A 16,057-nucleotide genomic window follows, 5' to 3' on the forward strand; every position below is an offset into this window, starting at 1 on the left:
TATATATATATATATATATAGTGTGTGTGTGTGTGTGTGTAAAAGAAGAAGGAAACTAAAGGCTAAAGGAAAGGCCAAGTTTGTTCTGGTTGCTGAGATACAAACAGGAGAGCATTTTAACATAGTTGGACCAGAAGATCCAGAAGAAAGTAAATTGGGAAATGAGAATGAGCATTTAAGAAAAAAGGGTGAAGATAATGAATGACCACATGGGTACAGAGGCCACACAACAAGGACCTTCAAAACAGAATTGTAATAGACAGACACATCCGGCTTCCATTTCCTCAAAGGAGAGAGGATTTGACATCAGCCAATACTCTCTTTAGGAAGAAGTGTAGTCAACATTAGTCCCAGAACAGAATAAGAAGGCAAGGCAAATGGGAGATGGGAAAAGGTCGACTTTCTCAGACAAACGTAAAAAAGTGTCTGATAATGTGGGATCAGTACAAGAGGCCATGGCACTGTCACCATTAAAGTGGATGGTGTGGACTGGAACCCATGCAATATAATGGGGGAGCTACCATTGGAAAATCGCTCATAGTCGTTGAGTGATATATTGATATCGAGCAGTTATATAAGTATTGTTTAGCCTATTTCTTTGTAGGATCAACCTCTCTTCCAGTATGGGATATTGATATGGGGTTGAGCAGTTAAATAAGTATTTTTTATCAGTAATGGATCAACTTCTCTTCCAGTATGGGGTCGAGCAGAAAAAAAATTATTAAATCTGGTGATCAAAATTCAAAAAAGTATTATTATTCATGTAATACTTAAAAAAAAATTAAAGGAAACAAGAATCTTCTAAACCACTTTTCTATCTATCTATCATTAGCCGCTAAATCCCTGCGATGGGTCCTGGCCTCCTCTATGAGCCTCCGCCATTCGGCTCGGTTTTGGACTGCTGCCTTCCAATTTCGAGACTCCAAGCAGGTCTCATGTGTCCTGTACCACACCATCCATCCACCAGAGCTTGGACCGTCCGACTCTACTTGGACAATGGATTTCTTCTTCCATGACTCTTTTAGGCATTTCGCCAGGACTCATCCGTGCAACATGTCCTGCCCACCAAAGGCATCCCAGTCTAACAAAGGTCATAATATCTATATTCTGGAGCAGCTCATGGAGTTCTTATTTTTTCTTCTTCTCCAGCCTTCCTTATCACTTATCGGCCCATAGATTCTTCAAACTATCTTCCTCTCGAAGACCAAGAGATTATTTCTATCCAGTGTAGATAGGGTCTATGTTAGGGCAGGCTTAATCAGAGTTTTATATAAATGGTCCTTTGTTTTCCTGCTAATGAGCTTGGTCCAGAACTGTTTTAACAGACCATAATAGCATCGGTTAGCCGCTGTGATCCTTCGCTTTATTTTAGAAGAAACATTGTTTGTTGCTGTGACCTGAGATCCAAGGTAAGGAAACTCCTCCACTCTCTCAAAGATACAGGTTCCTACGACAACCTGTCTCTCCTGGGATCTGGCTCCTCAGGTGTACATTTATTGAAATGTATGAAAAACTCCTAGTTTTAATCAAAGAACAGAATAGTGGAACCAGAGATGAAGACCTATCCTCTTACTCGGGTTTCAGTCATTAGAGGGTTGTGGTTTCCAGTAAAAAGAATGCTGAATGATAAGTCTTATCATATAATATTGTAAAGTTTTAAAAAAATAATAAAGGAAAAACTTATTTTATTAGTGTCAACCTTTCGGCCAGAATCTTAGGCCTTCATCTAGACTAAAGAAAAAAAAAAAAAGATAACTACCGTACTGAATAAGAAAAGGAATTACAGAATGATTAGAAAACAACAGACAATATAGATACCAAAATAATATAGGAAGAAAATGTATCTCTAAGGCACAGTATTATTAGTAGATAATATTCTCATTTTGCTTTTATCTTCTAATAATATGTAATTATATATTTTCTTCCTATATATTGAAATATCCTATTTTTTCATAGTTATTTTTTAAATAAATAGAGGTTAGTCACGTTTTATTTTATTTATTGTCATTCTGAATATTGTTCATTAGTTTTATTAACTCAAAAAGCAAGCTAACTAATTTTGATCGGTCAAACATGTTCAGCAGAAGGATTCAATTATTTTCAATGTTTGTTATTTTTCTGCTATGATTATACTCACAGTAAATTCAAGAAAAAAGAGAAGAGGAGGAATCAAGAAAGAATCTTCATTAGAAATTATGAAAAGTAACTAGTAACTACAATTGATTTCGGGGGTTAGGACAAAGGAAGAAAGGACACTTGTTTGCTAGGATGGCAGGAGAGTGGACGTGTCCTGGAAGCAGGAGGTCCTGATGACCTTTTGTTTACAGTCAGTGGTAGCATCTTTGGAAAGAAGGCATCAACAATCATTTTTCATCAAGATAGATCATATAATTGGATAGTTTGTTCAAAAAAGGATTGAAATAGATTTATAAAAATGTTCATTAATTTATTTAAATGTCATTGTATCCTGATTGTCTGGAAAACCCGCCCTCAGATAAAGTTAATAATGTTTAATAATTTAAAATAAAATTCTCATATCTGATTAATACTTAATATATATTAATTTAAACTTTTTTGTTATCAAAGTCATATTTTATATCTGAGAATAATAAAAACAGTTAAAATTATTTTATTAAATTTTAAATATTACAATATCCATATTAAATGTTATTTTATTTTATTATGTTATTTTAATTCATTGTGGTTGTTATCTTGTTTTTTGTTTTGTTCTTAACCCTGTTGAAGGACTGAAATTCTGGTCGGAACATTGGCACTAATAAAATAGGTTTTGACTTTTTTGTATTCTTCAGCCATCTTCTCCTCATATAATATCCATGGCCAACAACTAACACATCATAAGCTTACTGATAAATACAAATGAGTTTTTTATTTTTAATTATGAGAGATAGTTGACCATGGATGAGGAGAAGATGGTTGGGGTGCGGTCAAAATAAAACACAAATAAGTTGAAGTAACTTATTTAATTGTGCCAATGTTTCGGCTAGATTTTCTAGCCTTCATCAGGGCTAAGAACAGAACAAGATAACAACCAATAAGTATAGAAAATAAAAAAAGAAAATATAAGCAGAATGACATAAAGTGAATAATTTTACAGAATGGAATTAATCAAATGAAGTGATGAGAGAAGTAGAAAATAAAATGTATACATAGGTAATTGAATAAGTAGATAAAATAACATAATTAAGGAAATAAAATGAAAATGAAGTTATATAATGCAAAGAAGTATGAATATATTAGTTATTAATAATTTAAAAATTGGAATATGGAAAGAAAAAGAAAATTAAGAGAAAGAAAATATATGTAACCAACTATTAATTTTTTATTTATTATTATTTTTTCCTTTATAAATTCAAGAATTTCAACAAGGAAGAGATATTTCATTACATCTCATTATAGGTATTAATGAAAACTCATCCAGTATCATTACTTTTAGCTTATTGCCTATAATATTAAAAAATAAATTTTAATAAATTACCTGAAGTAAAGATATCCTATACTTGTTGCAAAACAACTCAAGATCAAACCTGCAGAAGCAAAGAGTCCACCAGCTATTGTAACAGTTTTATACGAGGTCTTTAACGATAAGTATGTGGTTAAGGGGCCTGAAACAGTAAACAAATATTAGTAAATAATATTCTCATCACTTTATCAATGATTGATTGAATATAACTGGTGCTAAAAACCAGAAAGAATTTCTGAAATAATTATGAAGTTATAACATTAGAGTAGATTGCTGAGATGTATGAACTCTTGGATTTCCCAATTCTAAGATTTGGTTACAACAGTACTAAAACATATTTCTGGTAAACTTGAAGTAAACTAATCCAGGAATAATTCTAGTAATTTACTAGTCAGAGAATAACAAGAGAGATAAGTATAGGCTCAGTGTTGGGCGGAAGTCATTTTAATTACAATTACTATAATTTGAAAATACTGAGATAGAAACACAATTAAAAGTAATGATGATTGATAATTTGAATCACTATCATTGTAATTTGCAATCACAACAACTAGTTGATCCAAAGTAATTACAAGATAATGATTACAATCATACATAATTCCAATGACTGTGGATTACATATATGAGGGACGATTGGGAGTGGAGTCAGAGAAGAAGAAAAATAAGTAAAAACTTATATAATAGTGCCAACGTTGTGGCCAAAATTTCAGACCTTCATTAGAGCTAAGAACGAAAATAAGATAGCAACCATAATGATTAAATAGAAGTACAGAATAACAAGAAACATAGGAAGATAAGAGATAATCCTAGTACATAAGTAGCATTGAAGAAAATACTTAGTGTAATATAGAAGAATATCAAAAATATACAGGTAAAATATATATAACAGAATCGACTAAATAAACACATGTACAAAATTGGAAATTATTTAAAATTGAAGTAATATAAAAAAATATAAGAAAAAGGTATATGTATAAGTAGAATAAAAAAAAAAATAATAAAGAAGTAGTCATGTTTATTGTTATTCTACTTACATATTTAATTAATCGCATATACATTTTACTTTAAATTTTTTTTATATTACTTCAGTTAATTTTATAATTTTTTAAATGTATTTATTTAGTTGATTCTTATATTTATGTTATTTTCTTCTATCACTCTTAATTTTTTTTTTAATATCTTTATTCATATTTACAACTGTATATTATATAATACATTCAGTAAATTTGAACTTATTTAAAATGGAATGTTACAGGCTTGTAGAGCAACTACCCATTGGTAGCACTCTAATGACATTTTACATTAGCAGGTCTCGTGGCCATCTTCTTTCAGGCGCCTCAGAGGATTGGCAGGAATGTAAGAGGATACAAGGTTAGAAACTAGGGGATTTGAGTGGTTCGGGAGTTTATAATGAAAGGAGTGATATCTATTTCGGGCTAGATCGGTTACATAGGGTACATTAAGGTCTTTATGTATGATTTTATTTGTAACAAAGTAAGGAACATTGAGGATTTTATGAAGGATTTTGGATTTTAAGGATTGGGTACAAGAGTAATTCAAAGGTTTAGTGGAGCCCAAAGCCTCCATATGCCTAGATTGGCCTTATTATAGTCATGTAGATCACTCTTTTGTAATGTGTTGGAAGTTTAGATTGATTGTCTAGTAAGTACTGTAATAATCGAAATCGATAAGCAGTTTCCTGTCTTTTCAATCTTGTGTGAGGATTCCAGGTTAATCATTTGTCCAAATGTAGTCCAAGGTAGCGGATCTGTTCAACAGGGGTAAGAGTAACATTATTAAATGAAACTGTAGGGCAGTCAGTAGGTTTACCTCTTAATTTTAATATTACTATTTTCTCTGTATACTATTAGATACAGTTTCAATATTCTAATTATATTACATCATGCATTTTCTTCAATACTACTTATGTTTCTACATTATTTATAATCTTTTTAATGAGATGTAGATAGTTGACCATAGATTAATGATTGGAGAATTTTTTGGGGAGGGGGTGCTGTCAGCAAAGAACAACATAAATAAATATTGTTTTGTTCATTTATGTTGTTCTTTGCTGACCAAACCCCCCCCCCTCCCTCTTCCTCCGACAAACTTCTCCAATTATAATCTTTTTATGTTTCTTGCTTTTCTATAATTCCATTTTATCATTATGGTTGCTATCTTGTATTTGTTCTTAGCCCTGATGAAAGCCTAAAATTCTGGCCAAAACGTTGGCACTAATAAATACATTTTTGCTTATTTGCGTTCTTCATTGACCACACCCCTAATCATCTTCTCCTCGTATACATGTAATTCTAGTTATTTGATGTCCAAACACTGGTCTAGAATTAAGCCTTACTTAATAACTAAAGTTCTGAAAGAAATTTAAGGTTTTATAATAAAAGACACACAATTTTATAAAGTTTTATTTTTTACAATGAATGAATTTTACAACACCTATAATGAACACAACACAATATAAATGAATATACAACAACACCTATATGAATATGTAGTATACATGAATATAATATACATGCAACACCTATATGAATGAATGAATTTTACAACACCTATAATTTCATTAGCAATTTTAACAAAACTTTAAATTAAAGAGGAAAATGATCAGAGCGACATTATATAATTTTTTATATCCAATAAAATGGCGTAACCAACCTCTATCCCTTTCATAATTTTTTGTAATGCTAAAGACTTTATTTTATATAATGAATGAATATTTGTATATAAAGCTTTTATTAAATCCCAACAGATGGCACTGATAGCTCAAATTAAAAAAAAAAAATGACTGAAGCAGCCACAATAACCGAGCCTCAGAAGGGTTTTAAAGTATGATAATAAAATGCAAAGATTTATAAAATTAAATTTTTTATTTAATACTGCTCTCTTTTGTTTTGTAAATAATCTTAAAATAATATTATACCATCAAAACTAAATAAAGGGCACAGGAGAAAAACCTGGGAGACATATTTTATAATCTTGTTATCATTAAATAAAATAGACTAATCAAGCTCAATCTTTATTATTGCATATCAATAACAATAGATAAATCAGTTCTAAGGTTTCTTATAACACATACCTGTCCCATATGGAGCTTCAATAATTTAATTAATATAAAAAAATTACTAGTATTCTATATTATATGAAAAATGGCTTGAAAACCGCCACTCCTGCCCTCCCTGATAGCCTTCCTCTCATCTCACCTTTCAAACCGACACTTATAGCGAGTATGTTGGTCGATGAGAGGAGATCATAACACAAAAAATATTAGAAGGCAATCCCACCCGCCTGACCTGCACCACTAAAGCCCCCAAGGACATTTACTTAAAACAGGAAGAGGAGATTTTAAGATAGTTAAATTGAGCAATATTTAAAATTGAATTTAATATTAATAATTATTAACTAAAGCAGAAAATTATACAAAAACAACAACCTTTAAATGTAAACATAACCACCAAACTAAACATATTGTTGTAAAAATCATCAATAATGATCTATATATTTTTTTTTTTCAAAACTGTTTTGGATTTTTTTCTCAGTTTATTTTTTTTACAAAATATAAAACATAGCTCATATAATAAGTAGCAAAGAAAATGTACAAGGGGGGGGGGAGTTCCCTAAGAAATGTAATTATTGTTTTACATATTAATATTTATGGAATAAAAATGTTTATATAGTTTAGGTTAAAATTAAATTATTTTCTAACAGAAAACAACCATTATTTTTTTGTCAGAAAATAATTGAATTAGCCATAATGTTTATATATATATATTTTTTTTTTTTTAAATGCATATCAGTTCCTTTCTACCAAATAAGAAATCTACTCATTTTTTCAAATGAAGGGATAGTTCTCATGAAACGCCAAAATATAGCAATGATAACTCTAATAAGAAAATAAAATGGACTCTGATTCTTTTTCCAATATCCATTAAATATTGCTTTTAGTACCGCAGGTTATTGAACATTATTACTATTTTCGTATTATAATTAATTACTAGCAGATGTTTAGTTTTTTCTCTTATCATTTATAAATACATACATTTGTTTAAAAGTAGATTTTCAATATTCAATATTTTGTTAACATTATTTTATATATAAATAGTCTTCTGATGTATTAATTTTAGAGAAACACTCTATAGATAAACCATCTTGTGTTTGTTTTGAAATCTTCCATCATTTATATAGAAATTCAATTAGGTGCTTTGAATAAGGTGAGAAAGTATAAGTATAAAGCATAACCTGAAAAGATATAACAAATGCTACTTATAGCATTTGTTATAATCCAGCAAAAATCAATTCTAAGTTCCAAATATTGAACATGTGAGGAGTCATCAACATAAATACTCCTGAATGTACATTCTGTGGTAGAGGAAGGTGAAATACAACTTCATGGTATTATTTTAAGCTCAGAATTTTGTTGGCTCTAATTATCATCAATAAATGTAAAGACGTTCTTTCTTTATAACTTTATATATTGAAAATAATAATAATCATAGATTTTATTGCTCAAAATTACAAAATCTATAGCAAGGAGTTGATTTTTCAATTAATAATACTTATTTATACAATTCAAGTTAATAAAAAAAATTGCAATAGGAAAAATAAAATAACTTCATGTCTAAATAATAATTCCAAAAGATTTCTCAATTTTGATTTCACAACTTTTCTTGAGATTCATTCTCAGGCGTTCTTAACCTAACACTAACTGTTTTATAGGGATGAATACTGGAACAGTTCATTAACAGCAGCGACATTTCCCACTCTTAAAATGGCTTCAAAACAATCCGATGATAATTCCGTTCCTCCTCTTTGAATACCGGGTAGTAATTTTGGAAATTAATTATTTTATCATTTCTTGTTTTGCACAGTAAGCAGCTATTGGTTAGGAATTAGTGACTTCTGAGTCAAAGTAAATTCTTTTCACATGTCAGTGTCCTGCTTTATTTATACAATCAGTTCCATTTTCATGGCCCTTGGGGTTTTCATGGAGCATCAGGACTTATTTTTTTTATAGATGCAGCTTTAAATGTGAAAATAAGCATCTTTCTGTGGCAGATAATTATTTTCACTGCAGTCGTGAGTCAGCTCTGTGGGTTCGGGAGCTCTCTGGGGTCCACCCAGCCTCAAGCGGGTACCCTTTGAACAAAAATCTGGTGGTCGAACGTGATTCTGATCAAATTATCACCTTGCACAACCGTTGGTCTACAGTACTTCCTTACAAATTACTGCACCCCTGACCATACGTCGGTTGTAGCAGTACAGATTTAATATTCAATTTTGGTTTAGTTTTCATGTCTTCTTGGAGGATCTTAATTTTTCCACTTCTAAGCAATATAAATCTGTAAAATATTGAGAAAACAATAAGTTACGAATAAAAACTAAAAATTTAAAAGACATCAGGTTTAAAATAATCAGTACCTCACTTTGTCATGTACCAATAAGTCCTGGTCGACACCGAGCCTGTAACAAACTACAAATAAAAAAAAAAAAGGCAATGGTCAGGAATATCAGTTTCATCTATTTGTTAAATGATATTCCTGAAAATTATATTCACATCCAAACAAGTGAGAATTTTTTTAAGGAAAAATCTTGCTTGGACGTGGAAATCGTACCCCATCCCTGAGGACGAACAATTTTTATGTTACTGATGGACACACTTACGGTATATATATATTATTTGTATCCTCTCTGTAAATTTCCTCTTCGATATAGTTCACTAGTCAGATCAGAATGTAATCGATGTCTGTATAACTTTTCCTGCTCATTTGAATCGTAGGGGCATGTTTCTCTTTATGAATTATATCCATCGTTTTAATAATCCAGTATAAAAGGTAATATAAATATTATTTCTGTTGGGTATATATATTTATTTTTTTTTTTTTTTTTCGTAGACCTAAAAAATATAAGTAGATCATGAGTGAAGGAAGAGAAAGACATTTTCTGCCCCTAAAGTAAAAAGAAAACAAAAATTCACAATTTGAGAAAAGAGTAGTAAGATGGATGTAGGATTGAAATTTGTTCATAAAAAAAAATTGCGAAAATTAAAGACTTTTGTGCGGAAAGGTTCAAGTCGTAACTAGTCGTTCGGTCACACGATAAATGTAAATAAATAAATATTATGTTTTTCTCTCAGGTATCGCATAAATAATTTGATTTATTCATTTAATGTTACAATGAGAAATACATACATCATGTCGGTATCAATCTCAAGAGGTAATTGATTTGTTGGTGTGTCAAGTGCATTGTTGAAAGCTATATTAACTTGAAAGCATTTTTTTTTATTATTAAAACTCAGAGGAGTAGGATAACGGGAAAATACAGATTTAACTAAGCAAAGTGCAGTAAGGGTTAGAAAAATAATCAAAAGCTTGTCTTTTTAAAAAAAGAAAATGTCTCGAATAATTTTTTATTTGATCTTCATTTCTGAGTAAAATATCATACAAAGCACATTATAATTTATATTTAATATAAAATAAAGAAAATTGGGTCCATATTGAAGAGAAAACCCCCTTATTACCCAAATCAAATACTTCTTCATGTTGTCTGTAATATTGTTTCCTTTAATTCAAACTATTTTTCAATGGTTGTTCAGAATTATAATTTTTTTTAACTTCTAATAATGAGCATTAGAAATTGAAAAAAATAAAATGAATAGCAACAGAAATTATAATCGACTAAAACAAAAAGTCTGTTAATTTCTTTAATAAAACTTGAAACACTGTATTAATTTAACACCAATAACTGGTATTACTTAACTGGACTTCTGCTAGGAATTCTCCTCAATTTCTTTTTGTGAAAATGAATCGTTTCATATATATTTTTATTATCTTGTTCAAGACCGTTTGTTTTATTCAATTATAACAAAATAATTATAGTTGTACATGTAATCTCAACAATTCTTTTTTAATTCATATTACATGTCCAACACCATCATCAAGGGTGTTAGACATGTAATATCAAATCAATCAAGGCAATCTATTAAATACAGCTTTTATTAGAAACTTATCATTAACAATTTAAAAATCATTATTAGTTATAATTAGCGTAGTTTAATTTTAGTTTCACAGCCTCAATATTAATTAATAAAATTTGCAGGCTATTATACCCAAGTAAAAAAATCATTTTGAATGAAAATTTTTTTTTTCATTTGGCTCTACAGATCCTTGTAGATCTTTGGCAATCTGAACCAGCCTTCTCCATCTATATCTACATGTCTACAAGGTCTGTAGAGCCAAAGAAAAAAGTGACTTGGGCTTTATTAATTAATTTTTAACCTGCAAATTTTATTAATTAATTTTGAGGCAGCAAGGCCAAAATTAAGGTATACTAATTATAATTTATAATGATTTTAAAATTTTTAATAATAAGTTTGTAATAAAAGCTGTATTTAATGGATTGCCGTTGATGATGGCATTGGATATGTAATATGAATTAATAAAGCATTGTTGAGACTACATGGAAGTATTTTGCTATAATTGAATCAGGCTTTTTCTCTTGTTGGTTCTGTACGCTTCAGTAGGGGATAATATGTGGTACACTCAGTATAACAAGTAAATTATTTCTTTTGCTTTGTTGCTGTATTTAATTTTTTTTTAGCATAGAAATAAGGCATACATTATTAATATGAGATATTGAAAAAAAAAAAACATTAATAAAGAGTACAGTAATTAGATATATGATATTCCTAATAACTATAATATCTGTTTCCCAAACCGGACAGCTACTTCAATATTATAATAGCTAATAGGTTAACCAAATGAGGTCAAGTGAACTTTGTCAGAGAAAAACATAGTAAAGTAGATCTAACAAGAATTAATGTGGGAGTTCAGTTAATCATATCTCTAATCGTGGATATATTTGATGTTAGTAAGAAGACAGGAAGATACAATAAAAAATAAAGAAAATTAAATAACATAAAATTAATAAAGACACCACATTCGTTATTCTAAACTCAGTAACATACCAACAGATGCATATAAGAAATAGCACAGAGCAGGTATCCAGGAGGCGACCAGGGGATTTGCATCAAAGACTTCCATGAATTCGACAAAGAGGACTCCAAAGGATTTGACAGTCCCAGGGATGAGCATGTTGATGAGCAGGGTCCCAAAGAGGATGAACCATCCTCGTCCTCCGTCTGGTGGTACCAAGATCCATTCCTCATCGTCAGGAACTTCTGTCAAACCAAAAATTAAATATTTAGTTTACATAGATATATTAATTTGTTTGAGATGGGTTATTTTTTCAATTATAATTAGTAGCTCCTTTAGTGTTAACAATTTAGTTAATTTATTTCAGACAACCAACGCCATTATCAAGGTTACTCTATTCATACACAACTTCGATTAAAAATCATTATCAATTCTTTGTTTTAATAATAATATAATTACTTTTATTTATATAAAAGGAAGAAAGTCTGGGGCGGTCAAAGTAACTCGAATAGTAATAAAAATATTTATTATGAGCCAATGTTTGCAGGGTAGCCCTACTTTGCAGGGTAGCCCTACTTTGCAGGGTTTATTCAGAGCAAAAAAAAATACAAACAACTAAAATAATGTAACAAAGTAAGAGAATAGATAACAAAAATAAAATTTCATTTCGTTGACAATTTTATTCTCCCCAATTCACTCTATCACACCCTCTCCAGTGATCCGCTACCCATATTTGATCGGTTAAAAAAAATTAAACTTATCAGAATTTATCATTATGTAGGAATGTAAAATCAAACCAAAAACATAATAGTCACATTAGTAAATCAGTTAAAAAAAAAACAAATAAATTAAAAAAAAGAAATAAAATATAGATTTAAAAAACTAAATAAAAAGTTAGTTAAAAGAACTAGCTAAATGAATAAGCAAGTTAAGGGAATAAATAAGTTAACACACAAATGGACAGGTCTAAAAACAAAACAAAAATAAAATATAATTTCAGTTTCATGCGACCCTTGTTTTTCTTGAGCTAGAGAGGGTTATTATTCATGAACAGACACATAGACTATGTATGTTACCAGACTATACATATGCTGCCAGATTATATGTATGTTGCCAGACTATATTTATGTTGCCATACTATGTATGTTGCCAGACTATATGTATGTTGCCATACTATGTATGTTGCCAGACTGTTTTTTTTTTTTATTCAGGCTACCTCAAAACATGTATATTCCATATATAGGTAAGTGAGAGTAAAAAATAAAAAAATAATTTTTTTTCAAATAAATAAAATTAAAGGTACTTTACAGGAAGATTTTAGGAAAATTCTAGCGTGATGTTGACAGTATCTGTATACACGGCTACCCCTATATTCTAGCGTGATGTTGACAGTATCTGTATACACGACTACCTATATTCTGGCGTGATGTTGACAGTATCTGTACCCACGGCTACCCCTATATTAGGCGGTAGTGTAAAACTCCTTTTACACGGTGGATTTCAATCCAGTTCATTCCTGTTCTGATTTGGAATGAAGTTGACCTGAACAGATGACTTATAAAAAAACATTCTAATGACGAATCCAGACCAAGGTTCTCCTATAATCTGAAATGGTATTTAGTTTGAAGGTGAACAAGTCTCTTCTTGGACTGAAGATGATTTGGTACTCGATTCGATCAATTATCTCATTAAATACTATCGAAAGGGATCCGTTTCAAAATGCCATTAAACAATTTAACAAATAACAAATACCGTTATTTTAGTTATCTCCTTAGGGCGAATGAAGATAATGGTTATGTTTGTTATGAAATAGTACAATTATAAAAATTATTTATCTCATACACTTCAATTCTAACCTCAAAACAAAAACAGTGTATAAAAAAATAATTCGTTTTAGCTTTGACGAACCTTAATCTAAATCCTATAATTATAGCATTACTTTTGGATCAAACCTAAGTTGGAGTCTCCACTCAGTTAAAGACGACACTGTTGGATAAAAATTAGGTTTAGTTGAAGATAATAGCTAAAATCAGCCCTATTTTATAAACCCTGTTATAAGCTATGGTATTCGCTATCCTGGGCCCTGTTTCATAATAAAGTACAAACTAATACTATTAGTCTTGTAGATTTATTTTAATACAATTACACTGACTTGTACTTTAGTACTTAGTATTTTTTAACTCCTATAATATAACTAATAGTCCTCCCTATCATGAAAAAAAATAAGTATTAGTGTAATTAATATGTTGCTTCAATACTTTGAATTAATACTATTAGCCTTCATTATGAAACAGGGCCCTGGCCGTACTGTCGAACTACCAGGATTTGAGTGATAGTTGACTGTATATAGATCTGTCAACAATTGGAGATTCATAGGCCACTAATCTATAGATACCACATATTGCCATTGTGGAAAATTTCAACGAAAATACATGTTTTGAGGTCCCTATTGTTAAAAAAAAAACCCTAGTCTCGCAAAATGGTCTCTGTGCGCCTAGCTCAAAAACTAAAGGTCGTACGAATCTGAAGTTACCCATGGGTAGAAGAAGAAGAAGGCAGCACACTTCAACTGACATCTTTGTACCTAAGTATTCCTTATTTTCAATGGAGGGTACGAAAAAAAAATCTGAAGTTACACATTTAAGGCGGGTTATAGTTTGGGATGTGACAGCAATATTGTCGATATAATGGACTGAGCACAAATATCTTTACGATTTCTTTATATTAATAATAGGCCGAAACGTCGCCAGAAATAAAATAAGTTTTACTGACCGCACTCCCGACATATTCTCCTCACATATAATCAGTAAAAGTGAATTTGTAAAAACATTCCTGTTTCCTCGCTAATGAATAGAATAAATAATTTAATTTCTATCCATTTTATTCTCAACACATTTTATTTTTCTTAAAAATCCGACGTTTTGGCCAATCCGGCCATCCTCAGGGACAATCTACTTAATACAATTTTGGAATTATATAATTTAAAAACTCAACTTAATGCAGAACTATTCTGCCCAGGTCAAAACAACAATTTCTAATTAGTCAATATTCACATGAAAACCAAAATTAAAATTCATTTATCACTAATTGCTGTGATAAAGTTTTAACAAATAGTGACTGTGATAAATTAATTTTAATTTTGGTTTTAAAGTGAATATTGACTAATTAGAAATTGTTGTTTTGATCTGGGCAGAATAGCCTGCATGCAGTTGAGTTTTTAAATGATTTAGTTCCAAAATTGTATTAAGTAGATTGCCCCTGAGGATGGCTGGATTGGCCAAAACGTCGGATTTTTAAGAAAAATAAAATGTGTTGAGACTAAAATCGATAGAAATTAAATTATTTTTTTAAACAAAATTAACCTGTCTCAAGAAAGTGTTTTTTTTGTTTGTTTTTTTTAAAAATATTTATTTATTGCTATTTACAACTGTACATTATAATATATTTAGTAAATCTGATCTAAGGAGTGTTACAGACGTGTAGAGAAACTACCCATTGGTAGCACTCTAATGACATTTTACATTAGCTGGTCTCGTGGCCATCTTCTTTTTAGGCGCCTCGGAGGATTGTCTGGAATGGAAGAGGATGCAAGATTAGAAACTAGGGGGTTTGAGTGGTTAGAGAGTACATTAAGGTCTTTATGTATGATTTTATTTGTGGCAAAGTAAGGAGCATTGAGGATTTTGGATTATAAGGATTGGATACGAGAGGAATTCGAAGGTTTAGTGGAGCCCCAAAGCTCAACTCAACTTAAGATTGTAAAGTGTTTAAGATTATAAATTGAATATAATAAAGTTTAATTCAGGCAGGAGTTAAAAAATATATCTTGAGAATGTACTTAATGTTGTTTCGAAATAAATGACTAGGAAATACATTGAAGGGGCAGAGGACACACCGGCTCCCAGAATATATTCCTGAGGGAGCAAAAAGTCCCTTCCCTCCTTCTCCCCTCCCAGTGCCGGCGCCTATGTTTTTCTTCCTTTAAGGGCAAACAATCGAGTCGTTTGCTACAAACAGCAAACATGTAGCTTTCATTTATCAAGCTTTAGGAAAACTAAAAAAAAAAAAATCTTAAAATACAAAATACTGAGCTAAGTGAAAACAAATTGTTTTTTTTTGTAAATTTCCTCCTCCGTTCTTACATTTTAAGGACGGGCATTTCCTGCCAAAATATAACTTATTCATCATCTAACATGGATTCCATTACTGGAGCTATTTTTATTTTTTTTATATAAATATATAGTTGACCGTAAAACTCAAATATAACAAGATGGTCATTATTTGAATTTCTTTGACCGCGTCCGAACCATCTTTCTTTTATAGATTACAAACGGTCAATCAACAATCTAGGGGGAAAAAAAAGTTAGAAATTGTAAGTAAGCTCTATTGCGCCATGTACTTTTCGTAGAAGTAGAAGGTATATTTTTTGGAAACTAAAATAAAAATATAAGAAGAATGCCAGAGTCAAAAAGGAACAAATAGTTTATAACTATTTAATGTCCGACGTTTCGCCCCACTTTGCAAGACTTAACCAGGGCTAAAAAGATTAAAAAACAACTAAGAATATTACAACAATAAGATATAATAAGGTAACCTTACTGACTGAGCGATAACCTTACCTTATTGTTTT

General features: G+C 30.4%; 1 protein-coding gene and 1 long non-coding RNA gene across 3 annotated transcripts in view; both read right to left on the reverse strand.

Moving 5' to 3' along the window:
* The window catches only part of hrm (hermes), a 238,265-nt gene that overhangs the window by 8,168 nt on the left and 214,040 nt on the right, over positions 1-16,057 (reverse strand). For both annotated transcript variants that reach the window (XM_067052504.1, XM_067052505.1), the window contains 2 exons: positions 11,460-11,672; positions 3,497-3,623 (listed from right to left, as the gene is read on the reverse strand). In XM_067052504.1, coding sequence (XP_066908605.1) covers positions 3,497-3,623; positions 11,460-11,672 — 340 coding nt within the window. The remainder of the gene's footprint in view (positions 1-3,496; positions 3,624-11,459; positions 11,673-16,057) is intronic.
* On the reverse strand, positions 8,458-11,451 carry LOC136797048 (uncharacterized). Its single transcript, XR_010844850.1, has 2 exons — positions 9,158-11,451; positions 8,458-8,956 (listed from the first exon to the last, which is right to left on the reverse strand). It is a non-coding gene; the product is annotated as an uncharacterized lncRNA (long non-coding RNA).

This window comes from Halyomorpha halys, unplaced genomic scaffold (genome assembly GCF_000696795.3).
Source record: "Halyomorpha halys isolate HHAL.00 unplaced genomic scaffold, Hhal_1.1 Scaffold145.1, whole genome shotgun sequence".
In the NCBI taxonomy this organism is placed as follows: domain Eukaryota; kingdom Metazoa; phylum Arthropoda; class Insecta; order Hemiptera; family Pentatomidae; genus Halyomorpha; species Halyomorpha halys.